At 48.2% G+C, this 12,725-nt stretch overlaps 1 protein-coding gene across 1 annotated transcript; it reads left to right on the forward strand.

Moving 5' to 3' along the window:
* Positions 1 to 2,107: 2,107 nt before the first annotated feature.
* Positions 2,108 to 12,180, forward strand: C1QBP (complement C1q binding protein). Its single transcript, XM_060259385.1, has 6 exons — positions 2,108 to 2,384; positions 4,327 to 4,477; positions 6,570 to 6,654; positions 7,459 to 7,554; positions 8,423 to 8,545; positions 11,710 to 12,180. Exons 1-6 carry the CDS (start codon positions 2,144 to 2,146, stop codon positions 11,857 to 11,859), a joined length of 846 nt encoding a protein of 281 aa, XP_060115368.1. The 5' UTR covers positions 2,108 to 2,143; the 3' UTR covers positions 11,860 to 12,180.
* Positions 12,181 to 12,725: the final 545 nt, after the last annotated feature.

A 12,725-nucleotide genomic window follows, 5' to 3' on the forward strand; every position in this document is an offset into this window, starting at 1 on the left:
TGTTTCAGGGAAGTGGGCAGAGTCCTTGCCTGATGGGACGTGGTTGGCAGGAGGTTTCCACCTAGGAACAGGTAAACTGTGAGCCTCCCTGAGGTGCAGGGCTTATGCCAGGGATGGGACGGAAGTGAATGAAGCTGTTTTGATTGACAGTAATTGCAAATGTGGCTCTCTACAAGCCATGGAATATGTACCACTGCTGTAGCCACTAAACATACTTGCTCTCATTAGTTCAACCATATGCTCCGGTGTTAGGCCCTAACACAGATGCAAGGACTGAGCAGGGCTTTTTTTTTTGTAGAAAAGCCCAGCAGGAACTCATTTGCATGTTAGGCCACACCTGCCACCAAGCTAGCCAGACCTGTGTTCCTGCGCGCTCCTGCTCAAAAAAAGCCCTGAGACTGCATTACATGTCCTTCCTGCCCTTTGCATAGAACATTTATTTCTATTTATTCCTTTGAGATGTTTTGGGAGCTAATTATGACAGAGAAGGGGGCAAAAAATAAAACAAATACTCTTGAGGACCTTGTAGGAACCTACTGGGGGGGATAAATTGTGAGGTTTCCCTTCTTGGTCAAGAGATCTTGCCCAGTTCAGTCTGATTTCACTCATGCCCTAAGTCCAACAAGCCATATCACAAAACTGAGAAGTCTTCCAATGAATCTGAGCTCCAGTAGCCAAATGAAACCTCCACATGCAGAGGCATTAGGCGTTTGATTATTACAGGCTGAAAACAAAGAGAAGGGTAATGTACCTGTAAACTCTCTAGAAGCATCCTGGCTGGAAATGGAACACTAGGTCAGTCACAAGAGAGCATGGCTTGAAGACAGGAAGACACAGGTTCACTCATGGTACCTCCAGTTAAAATCGGTCCGGTTAACTGTTCCAACACACTCTTTTGAGACATGCGGAGCCGCTTCCAAGCAAAGAGTCCTGGGCTAGACAGACTGCTGATCTGACTCCATTCATTCACTGGTCTTGATCAAGCAGCTCCTTGTATGAAGATAGCTCATATCATTCTTGCCTTTCTATCCCGTCTTCCTTCAAAGGAGCTGATGGTTGCATGTGTGGTTCTTGTTTAGTCCCCTCACAGTCCTCTAGGAGGCAACTCACCCAAGGTCACAGAGAGCTGGGCAGAAAATATTACCTAAGGCAGATTTAGACCCAAATAAAATGTTTACAAACTTGTAGGGCTTGAAAATGTTATAAATTGGCCAAATAACCCCACCTGTCCCTCAAACTGTGTTCAGCAGGGCAGATGTTCCAGAAGAGACAGAACATGGGGACAGTTGAATATCAGTTAAAGCAGGAGTTTTCACAATAGGACCCAAAAGTGACAGCAGGAGGAAGAGGAACGGTGAGGATGAGTCTCTGGAAGCTAGGGTTGCCAGGTCTGAGTCTGAAAATATCTGGGGACTTTTGGAGTGGATCCAGGAGCAAGAGTGTGAGAAGCACTATCAAACGCCAAAGGGAGTTTTAGGGCTTTTTTTGTAACAGGAACTCCTTTGCATATTAGGCCACACACCCCTGATGTAGCCAATCCTCCTGGAGGATCTTACAATAGGCCCTGTAAGAAGAGCCCTGTAAGCTCCAGGAGGATTGGCTACATCAGGGGTGTGTGGCCTAATATGCAAAGTAGTTCCTGCTACAAAAAATGCCCTAGGGCCATCACAAAAGGGACTATGCTTTTAAATCCTTACCTTCCGTTGGAAATAACGGAGGATGGAGGCACCTTCTTTGGGGGCTCATAGCATTGGGCCCCTTGGTCCAATCTTTTTGCAACTTAGGGAGGGGGAGTGTTTTGAGACGAGGCACCAGTTGCTATGCTGAAAATCTGGTGCCTCTGTCTCAAAAAACAGGTCCCCAGCTACCCACGGAGTATTAGTAATTATGGTTTCACAGGCGGCCTCTTGCTATTTCGTCTAACTGTCGTCATCTTGGGCGCGTGTGCAGAACGCCGAATAGCCAGCCTGGGGCGCAAGAGATCCTGGGCAGGCGGTGGCTTGCGTTGCCTTCCCTCTCCTTCCCTTCCGGCGCTTCCTCTCGCGGGTCCTTCCGGCTCTGGGTCCCGCTGCGCCGCCTCCCTGTGGCCCACGTGCGTCCGCCCCGCTCGCCTCGTCTTCCTTCGTCCTCTGTCGCCGCCGAGATGCTGCTGGCTCGCGCTCTCCGCCCGGCCGTGGCCGCTTTGGCGCTCCGGCCCCTCCAAGCGCAGCTGCGCCTCGCCGCGCCTCGCCTGCCCGCCGCCCTGGCGCCCGCCGCGGCCGCCCGCCCCTTCACCCGCTCCTTGTGGCTGCTGTGCGGCGACGGGCAGGGCCGAAGCGGTCTCCTGCGCGGTCCCCGGGCCTCGCCCTCGCTGGCCTGCACCTGCGGGGGGCTCCACACCGAGGGTGAGCGCAGCCGAGCGCGCACGTGGGCTTGGGAGAAGCGCCGGGCGTGGAGCGGCCTTTGGCGCGCCCGAGAGGCTGCGGGGAGCGCTGACTCGCTAGGGGCTCCGCTCGCTTTGGAGCAGGGCTTTCGAGCCACGGGAGGGGGAGGGGGCTAGGCACGAGGAGAGCCGGGTTCAAATCCCGGCTGAGCGGTGAAATGGGGTGGGTGGTTAGCCAAATCCATCCGGCATGGCCGTTGTAACGTTACAGGAAAACCTTTGGACTTCTTTTTGGGGGAGGAATAATGTGAATGAAAGCAGCTTTTAGCTCTCAAAAACGGCCATCGAAATGACCGAGGCGCCGGCTCTAGTATTGAGATTCAAAGTGGGAGAGGAAGTTTCTAGATGAATATAGGTTTGAGGGCAACGGGGAGGTCTGTTAGCGATAGGGTCGACAGCTCCAAATACCTGGAGATTTTGGGGGGCGCAGCCTGAGGAAGGCGGGTTTAGGGAGGGGAGGGAGCTCAGCAGACCACAATGCGGTACAGTCCACCTTCTAAGGCAGCCATTTTTTCCCAGGGGAACTGATCTCTGTCGCCCAGAGATCAGCTGTAGTTGCAGGAGATCTCCAACCAGCATCTGGAGGTTGGCAACCCTAGTCAGTGACAAAGGAGACTCCAGAGGGAGAAGTTCATCCTCAAATACCATTTCCCTGTGCCCTGCTTGTTGACTTTTCAAGGACTCCTGGGTGGCTTCTTTGAAACTTAGTGGGATGCTGGAAGAGAGACTCTGATCTGTGTTTTCCCCCGAGTGTGTAATTTTGTAGTATGGTTTTCGTAAGGAGAGAGATAGGTGATAGACTGCATCTTCCCTGTAGGAAAGGTTCAAACATTTGGAATCTTATAGCTTGAAAAAATATACTGTTAAAGTGGGAAAGAAGTTGTGAGTGGTAAATGTTGGGTTTTATTACATTTTTTATGTCTTGGTGGGTGGGTTTTTTTTTTCAGTTATGAGAAAGTTCCCTCAAAGTGGTGTAATTCTTCCAATTCAGAGCCTTAAAAGGATTGACTGTAACTAACCAATATGCTCTCAGGGAGCTTAATATGAATTTTTAGCTTTTATTTTTTTAAAAAAGGAAATCTCTAGGCCTTCCTTTTTTTAAAAAAAAAAAGTTAAACATTCAAATTGAGCTGCCTGAGAGGATATTGGTTGTTATATTCAATCTTTTTTGTTCCTCAAAATTCATAGGATGATAGCTATGCAGTGTGTGGTGTTCTGTCCAACTAGACAGTAAGGGGCCCAACCTGCTCCCACCTTCTGGTATTTTGGCCAGTGTGGCTGATCAGTGGGCAGTAGGCCCTTGTTTTTAAGAAGAAGAAGAAGAAGATATTGGATTTATATCCCGCCCTCCACTCCGAAGAGTCTCAGAGCGGCTCACAATCTCCTTTACCTTCCTCCCCCACAACAAACACCCTGTGAGGTGGGTGGGGCTGGAGAGGGCTCTCACAGCAGCTGCCCTTTCAAGGACAACCTCTGCCAGAGCTATGGCTGACCCAAGGCCATCCCAGCAGCTGCAAGTGGAGGAGTGGGGAATCAAACCGGGTTCTCCCAGATAAGAGTCTGCACACTTAACCACTACACCAAACCAGCTCTCCCAACATTTACCACTCACAACTTCTTTCTCCCTTTAACACTATATTTTAAAAGTTATAAAATAGACTTTGAATCATGTGAACCCTTTTGGGAATCGAGTTTTGACTGGTGGGGTGTGGGTGTCAAAATATCATAAAATCATTCTGTCCCCCCCCCCCCAAAGCCGGCTTTGTTACTCTGTGAAGTGCTAAATATGCTGACGACCCAATTGAAGTTACAGAAATCAAGGCCCTTTGGAGCTAGCGGAGGAAGGTACCTTGGTGGTTCATAGCATGACATTGCTGTTTTTTTTCTCTCCACCTGACCTACAGGTGATAAAGCTTTTGCAGAGTTTCTGACAGATGAGATTAAGGAGGAGAAGAAAATCCAGAAAAACAAAACTTTGCCTAAAATGTCCGGCGGGTGGGAGCTGGACGTTCAGGGCACAGAAGCCAAGCTGGTTCGGAAAGTTGCCGGAGAAACGTAAGTGATGCTGAATCAGACCATCAAAGTCAGTATGGTCTACTAATACTTAGACTGGTGGCAGCTCTCCAGGTTCTCAGGGCAGAGGTCTTTCCCATCACCTCCTACCTGATCCTTAACTGGAGTTGCCAGGGATTGAACCTGGGACTTTTGCATGCCAAACAGATGCTCTGCCAGCGAACCACATTATCAGTTTAATTGTGTCTCTGGAGAACCTGGAAATCGTGACGGAAATGGATTGCACATGTTGTTTGGGTCACAGGCTAGAAGTGGGAGATTTAAAAGAACTGGTCTGGACAATGACAGGTACCCCTCCTGTGGGAGGGCAGAAAGTTCTAACTGGGGTTAGGGCTGTGAATCAGGGGACTCCTACACTCTCTCACACACATTTTTATTTATTTATTTTACTCGATTTGTATCCCGTCCTCCTCGCCCAGGCGGGCTCAATGCAGCAATGCTAAGTAAATATGTTGTATAGTGTAGTGGGAAGGAAAATGAGGTGTGATTTGGAAGGCCCTTGACTCACATCAGCCTGTGCCACAAATACGTTCCTTGGCTTTCAGCAAGCCATGCTTTCCTCCATCTGCAAATATGAGAGTAATACCAGTGAAGGTGGCCTGCCTTGCACGGCTGTTGTAAGTAATAAAAATGTTAAATTAATGATCCCTTTTGTTTAATGATAAACATGACATTAACTACAGTGGTGTAAATAAAAATAAATCATCATATGGCATAGCCAGGAGATCCTGAAGGATTGATTGGCTGCCTGAAGCTGTAGCTCTTTTTGGCACCACTAGGCGGCGAGCTGTGCTTATTTTTAGGCTGAGAGTGCTGTGACTTGCCCAAGGTCACCCAGCTGGCTTCAAGCGGGGAATCTAATCCTTCAGACTGGAGTCTGCTGTTCTTAACCACTACACCAAGGATAACACAACAGTGTTATCCTTACGAACACAACGGTTCATAAAGATACAACAGGATCTTTTCTTGCTTACAGTAGTAGGTCATGTACACAGTCTTTACTGATTTATGGCATCATGCTGCAGCCCCTCCCCCCCCCCTTAGACCCTTCACGTAGTGAATCTCGGGGGGTCCACTGACCCACAGGGAAACAACTTTGGGGGCACAGAAGATTGTTATGGGGGAGAGACATTTATGAGGGGCAGTTCAATTTGTATAGCATAGGATCCAAGCCATTTTGTTTATAATATCGCTATGTTGAGTTTAATCACTTGAATTAAATTAACTTAAAATCTGCTGCTGAATTCGTTGCAGGAGCCCCCCCCCCCCCCCATTTTAATTGATCAAAGCCTTTTGGGTTAATTTGCCAATGAATTGACTGAACATGGCTTCCCTGTTTAATGTTCATTATTGATTTATTATATTTACTTCATTTATGCCCCTCCCTGTTCTCCACATTGGGAGCCCCAAATGCATTTGGCTACCGTCATGCCCATCAGATTCACTGGGGCATCCCCGCAGGTAAACAGGGCAGGAGTGGAGCTTCCAGCCTCCCAGTGAGGCCTGGGATTTCTTCCAGCATTATAACTGACCTCCAGACTACAGAAACCAGTTCCCCTGGAGAACATAAGAACATAAGAGAAGCCATGTTGGATCAGGCCCATGGCCCATCCAGTCCAACACTCTGTGTCACACAGTGGCCAAAAAAACCTAGTGCCATCAGGAGGTCCACCAGTGGGGCTCGAAGTCCTCCCACTTGCCCCCCCCCCCCAAGCACCAAGAATATAGAGCATCACTGCCCCAGACAGAGAGTTCCAACAATACGCTGTGGCTGATAGCCACTGATGGATCTCTGCTCCATTTGCTTATCCAATCCTCTCTTGAAGCTGTCTATGCTTGTAGCTGCCACCACCTCCTGTGGCAGTGAATAACATGTGTTAATCCCCCTTTGGGGGAAGCGGCAGATTTGGAGAAGTGGACTTCATAGAAACACATTCCCTCTTGAGGTCCTTCATAGGCTGTAGCCTTGGAAGCCTCTCCTTCCAAGGGCCCTTCTAATGGGTAAGGAAGCGGGCTGTTGGTGTGTCCTGCTTTCCGGGAACTGATCCCCAACTGTCGCTGTGTCACTTTGTAGGATCACCATTTCCTTCAACATCAACAACAGCATCCCTCCCAGCTTTGATGAGCCCCAGGAAGGACAGAAATCTGAAGAGCAAGAGGTAAGTGAGGGGAGGGGTGCTCTTTGGACTGTTCATCATCTTCAGTGTTAATCACTGAGTTGGGGGCCATGTTGTGTGTATCCTGCATTTTCAGAAACTCGGTTTTTTAAAGGCGATCTTTTAAGATTCTCGAGTGTGCATTCAATGGTGTGTCTACATTACACCATGTTCTATAATACTAGAATTCAGTGTGTGCTAAAACTTTTTATATAATTCTCAATAAGTCAGGGAGGATTTTTGTTTTTTTGAGCGTGAACCTCTTTTTTTTCCTATTAATCTGGGCCTCGTGATTTATGGCTGTTTGGAGTTTTAAAATGCATGACGTGATGAACAAGATTTAAAGGTGTTTTTTAAGAAGATTTATATGGATTTTTCCCTGCCACCTTTGCCGAAGGAAGGGCACGGAAGCCGAAGAATTACTGTTAACCAAGAGTCGTTAGAATTTTTTATTTTAATTGATCTTTTATTTACGTTACTTATTGTTTGCCTTTTTCACAAGGACTCACGATGGATTGCACGCAGTGAGTCAGTACAGTCAACAGAATGGGACAATCAGTAACCAGTGCTTAAACTGGTCGTGTCTGAAGTCCCACTAGACCTCAGTGGGAGACAGTTTGTCAAGCAGATGTTCAGAAAGCTCCCATGAAAACCAGAGGGCTTCAAAGTGTTTGACTTTTACTGGGTGATGCTTGTCGGGTGTCTGTTATGTTGCAACTTGGGCAAGTCCAAGGGCCACCCTCCGCTCTTGTTCCTGTTTTGGCCTCAGGTGATGACATGGTCCCCATTGTCCTCTCTCCCCTACAGCCTGAGCTGACCTCGACCCCGAATTTTGTCGTTGAAGTGACCAAGGATGACACCAAACAGACGCTTGTCCTAGACTGCCATTATCCTGAGGACGAGGTTGGTGTTGTGTTTGCTCATTGGCTGTGAAGAGAGGATGTAGCAATAGCTGACTCAGGCAGTTTTAAGAGGGGATTGGACGGATGAATGGTAGATAAGTCAGTCATGGTGACTAAAGAGAACCTCCACATACAGAGGCAGTCAGCCTCTGAATGCCAGTGCTGGGAGGCAACAGGAGGGGAAGGCCTCAGCATCCATGCCCTGTTGTTGTGTGTCCAGAGGAACTGTCTGGCTGCTGTGTGAGAGGTAGGGGGCTGGACCAGCTAGTCTGATCCTGAAGAGCTCTTCTTATGTGCCTAACAAAAATGTGCAAGAGACTAGAACTTGATGCATCCCAGGATGATTCTGGGTGTGTCTTTTAGTTTATCTTCAAGTGTATGCTCCCTCCTTCCCCACCTGGTTACCTGTTCTTGGAAAGTTAGTCTGTCAGGGAGAAGAGTTCTAGCCTATCTTCCTTCCTGGTAATTTAGTCCCTATTCGTATTCATAGAAGTAGTTCCTTTTGTGAGAACCTTTGATCATGCATGCCCTTGTCTGCAGTCGGAAGGGGTTGACAATAATAACCCTGGTTTCACGGTTCACTTGCTGTTTGTGAGAACCTAGCCTGAAGAGCATGGCTAGCAGTGCCATCCTATACAGTGTTACTCCATTTTAAATCAATATAGTTTAGACTGGAGTAACTCTGCATAAGATTGCACTGTGAGTCCAAGTACCTCTACACTGCATAGCCCTTTGAGGGCCTTTTTAAAGCACTTCTTAATTGCCGTGGAGTGTGAAGTTTCAGGGTTTTCACCCTCTGTTGAGAAGCAGGAGATTCTCTTTCCCATCCTTCTGAACTCCGGTTGACATTTCGTTGCCCTCTTCATCAGATTGGTCACGGTGAGGAAGAAGAGAACGACATTTTCGCCATCCGGGAGGTGAGCTTCCAGCCTACAGGAGACTCAGAGTGGCGAGAAAATAATTACACCCTCAACACGGACTCTCTCGACTGGGTAAGGGCAGGTGCAAGCTGGACTTACAAACATGCCGCAAAAAGAACCCCTGACTTGTGTATAGCTTGGTGGATTTGTGCACGTGCAGATATGCTTATTCTAACTTTGAAAGATGCTTACCTGTTTTACATTACATTTAATAGAGTTAAGTTGAAGGAAAAGTAAATTGGGCCAGGGGTCCCCAACTTTTCTGAGTCTGTGGGTACTTTTGAAATTCTGAGACAGGGTGGTAGGAGCAATCACACGCTGTTCCAAGTGCGGGGTGGGGAGGAACAGGAGCTATATAAAAATACACTAGGAAAGAGGAGTGAGAAAGAATAGAGCAGGAGTGGCCAAACTTACTTAACGTAAGAGCCACACAGAATGAATGTCAGATGTTTGAGAGCCACAAGACATGAACATCATATATTCGAGAGCTGTAAAGAAGGAAGGAAATAGGTGGAAGGAGAGAGGGTAAAGAAAACAACTTTAATTTTAAATGCGTTCTCCAAGCTGTCAAAGAGAGAATTGCCTCCTCCAAGCCACCTGATGGGGCAGTGGGGGCTTTGAGAGCCACATGATACATGTGAAAGAGCCACACGTGGCTCCCGAGCTGCAGTTTGGCCACCCCTGCCTGCTGCTGAGACAACAACATTGTGTTTAATCTGCACAGGCAATCAGATCTCCTGGGCCCAATCCAAAGCCATGCGGAGCAAGAGCCTTGCCTTTTCCCACCCACTTTCTAAAAACTGGGTGCCAAGCAAGTTGTCAGTGGATGCCCTGGCATTCATGGGCACCAGGTTGGGGGCTCTTGAATTAGATAATCTATTTAGAGGACAGGTTGTTTATTGGTTTTTACTGATTGCCCCCAGCTTGTGGTAAAACAGGCAGAATAGCTGCCGTTTTAATGCAATACGTGTGGGAGGGAGAAGAAAGCAACTTTTAACTATAAATGCATTCTCCAAGCTGCCAGATGGTGGCTCAGTGGTAGAGCATCTGCTTGGTAAGCAGAAGGCCCCAAGTTCAATCCCTGGCATCTCCAACTAAAAAGGGTCCTGGCAAATAGGCGTGAAAAACCTCATCTTGAGACCCTGGAGTGCCAACACTGCCAGTCTGAGAAGACAATACTGACTTTGATGGACCCAGGGTCTGATTCAGTATAAGGTAGCTTCATATGTGGTGGTGGTGGGACGATTCTGTGTCTAAGGAGTATTTTGCCCCTGAAGTTATGGCACAGCTTTTTAAAGTAAATTTTATCAGCCTCCCGCAGTAGTTTCAAAGGGTGGTTGTGTTGGGCTGCAGTGGAAGAGCCAGTTTTGAGTCCCATGGCACCTGAGGGACCAAGAAGGTTTTCGGGGTTGAAGTGTTCAAGAGTCAGCGCTTTCCTCATCCAAGGAGGTTTGACTCTTGAAAGTTTGTACTCCCAGAATCTCGTGATGCAGGATAATGAGGTGCCTATGCATAAAGCTTCTCTGTGGATAGAAAACCACAAGCAGAGAGGGAAGGGGAATCTCTCCCGGTCCCACTGACTTTTCTGTTTGTAGTGGGTTTTTCCATAGAGGGACATGAGCAGCTGGAATCTCTCACCTGCCATCTGCAGTGGTTCCATCTCAGGGCTCTGCCATCTCATTCCCACCATATTCTCTTGCATGTGTGAACCAGGCCTTGTGACCTTTTTTGGAGGGGGGGGGGAAGGGAGGACTGGCTTAGATCCACTGGCAAATTTCCCACTTTGCAAAATGAATGGTGGTGTAATTTTTGCTAATTCCAACCTCTTGATTCCTCCCTTATGCTGTCCTTGGGGAGGGGGGAGTGGTCCCCATCTGCTGAGAACAGTATTTCAGAGGGGCATTTTGGGGTTACAGCGTGTGGTGAGGAGAGAACGTAGTATTCTGTAGACAGAAATTTCCAGTTGACATTTCTGGCAGATCCAATCCATGACTTCTAAGGAGGACTGTCCAGGTTAATTTTGAAAGCATCACTTGATCTGATGAAGTGTGATTAATCTGAGCCAGTGTGGGGTAGTGGTTAAGAGGGCTGGACTAGTGTCTGGGAGATCTGGGTTCAAAACCTCACGCATGCCACGGAAACTTGACTGGGTGACCTTGGGCCAGTCACACACTCCTAACTTCATCTACCTCCCAGGGCTGTTGTGAAGATAAAACGGAAGTGAGGAGAACAGCATAAACTGCTTTGGGTTCCCCAATGGGGAGAAAGGAAAAGTCCCCTGTGCAAGCACCAGTCATTTCCGACTCTGGGGTGATGTTGGTTTCACAAAGTTTTCACGGCAGACTTTTTACGGGGTGGTTCGCCATTGCCTTCCCCAGTCATCTACGCTTTCCCCTCAGCAATCTGGGTACTCGTTTTACCAACCTCGGAAGGATGGAAGGCTGAATCAACCTTGAGCCGACTACCTGAATCCAGCTTCCCAGGGGATTGAACTCAGGTCATGAGCAGATGTTAGGACTGCAGTACTGCAGCTTTAACTCTCTGTGCCATGGGGCTCTTAGTGGGGGGAAAGGCAGGGTACAAATGAAGTAAATGGTTAATCTATAATTTAAATTCTTAAATGGTTCAAATCAAATGGTTAATTTTTAAATAGTTAATCTATCCTTATTGTTCTTAACACTGTTGTGACCTGCCCCGAGCCCCACTTTGCAGAGGAGGGTGGGCTATAAACCTTCTAATAAAATAAATAAATTATTAGTAGTCTACATGTTATAGGAGCCCCGTGGCGCAGAGTGGTAAGCTTGCAGTGCTGCAGTCCAAACTCTCTGCTCTCGACCTGAGTTCGATCCCAGCGGAAGCTGGGTTCATGTAACTGGCTCGAGATTGACTCAGCCTTCCATTCTTCTGAGATCAGCAAAATGAGTCCCCAGCTTGCGGGGGGGGGGGGGAGTAGATGACTGGGGAAGGCAATGGCAAACCACCCCGTAAAAAGTCTGCCAAGAAAACATCCTGATGTGACGTCACCCCATGGGTAGGTAATGACCCGGTGCTTGCACAGAGGACTACCTTTACCTTTTAGTCTACATGTTGCAGCCTCACTCTGAACGTGTACCACACACACCGTGTGGTCCTCAGAAAACCAGGGTCAGCCACAGGTCCCTGTAGTTCCTGGTTTGTGCTGTGCAATGTGTGAACATGCTTCGTACAACGCCCTATATATTTTTTTCCCTTTCCAGGCCTTGTATGACCACTTAATGGATTTCTTGGCGGACCGAGGAGTGGACAACACATTTGCGGATGAGCTGATAGAGCTCAGCACAGCTCTGGAGCACCAAGAATACATTCGATTCCTCGAAGGTCTGAAGCAGTTTGTGAAATGCCAGTAGGCCCCGAAACCAAGGGGAAGGCCTCAGCCCTGCGGAATGGGGCTCCGTTTCCTGTGCTTTTACCCTTAGGTGCTGGACTCTTGTTTGGAAACCCAGGCGATGAGACACAGAGAGAGAGAGAGTTGATAGTCTGAAACATTCATCGTGGTTGGAAAATGTAAACACTTGGAGAACTTGGTGATGGCTGACTGGCGTGGTGAAGTCCAGCTCTCACATTTGAAACACGCCTGCTGTTCTTGGAAGTGTGAATTTTTGGGTGGATTTTGTACAATTTGAAGAAAGAAGGAAGGAAAATAAATGCAACTGAACACCTTGCCTGTATATAATGAATGGTCCCTCCTCCCGACCCCCAAACGCTTAGCTGGATTTGGGTATCACTTCTAACCAGCTAGGATGTGGGTGAGCTTAGCTTGGAACCGGGTGGGGGAGACACCCTCCCCCTTCTCCCCACCCTGTTTCTCGTTTGGAGAATCCCTGTTTGAAACTAACTCGAGTTATGCATTATGTGCAAATGCAGGTGTGCAGACCAGACTTCTGAACCTCACATGGTTTAGTATCCTGGTTTGTGGCCAGGCACACAAAAGGGATGCTCCGTCTCATGCAGCACAGATCCCCAGAGTTAGTTTCTGAACCAGGATCCTGTGTGTGTGAAGGGAAGGGGGCAAAGATTGAACAAGCTCTCAGCATCAGGCAATCTCCTATACTTTCTCCCCCCCCCCCAACAGACACCCTGTGAGGTGGGTGGGGCTGAGAGGCCTCTCACAGCAGCTGCCCTTTCAAGGACAACAACTGCAAGAGCTATGGCTGACCCAAGGCCATCCCAGCAGCTGCAAGTGGAGGAGTGGGGAATCCAAACCCGGTTCTCC

The sequence above is a fragment of the Heteronotia binoei genome, chromosome 18 (assembly GCF_032191835.1).
Source record: "Heteronotia binoei isolate CCM8104 ecotype False Entrance Well chromosome 18, APGP_CSIRO_Hbin_v1, whole genome shotgun sequence".
NCBI classification, from domain to species: Eukaryota; Metazoa; Chordata; class Lepidosauria; order Squamata; family Gekkonidae; genus Heteronotia; species Heteronotia binoei.

Excerpts from the sequence above, each read along its gene's own strand:
- C1QBP (XM_060259385.1), top strand. The coding sequence starts at position 2,144 with ATGCTGCTGGCTCGCGCTCTCCGCCCGGCCGTGGCCGCTTTGGCGCTC. Across the intron at positions 2,385-4,326 it reads CGGGGGGCTCCACACCGAGG|GTGATAAAGCTTTTGCAGAG; the intron begins GTGAGCGCAGCC and ends CCTGACCTACAG. Across the intron at positions 6,655-7,458 it reads AGAAATCTGAAGAGCAAGAG|CCTGAGCTGACCTCGACCCC; the intron begins GTAAGTGAGGGG and ends TCTCCCCTACAG.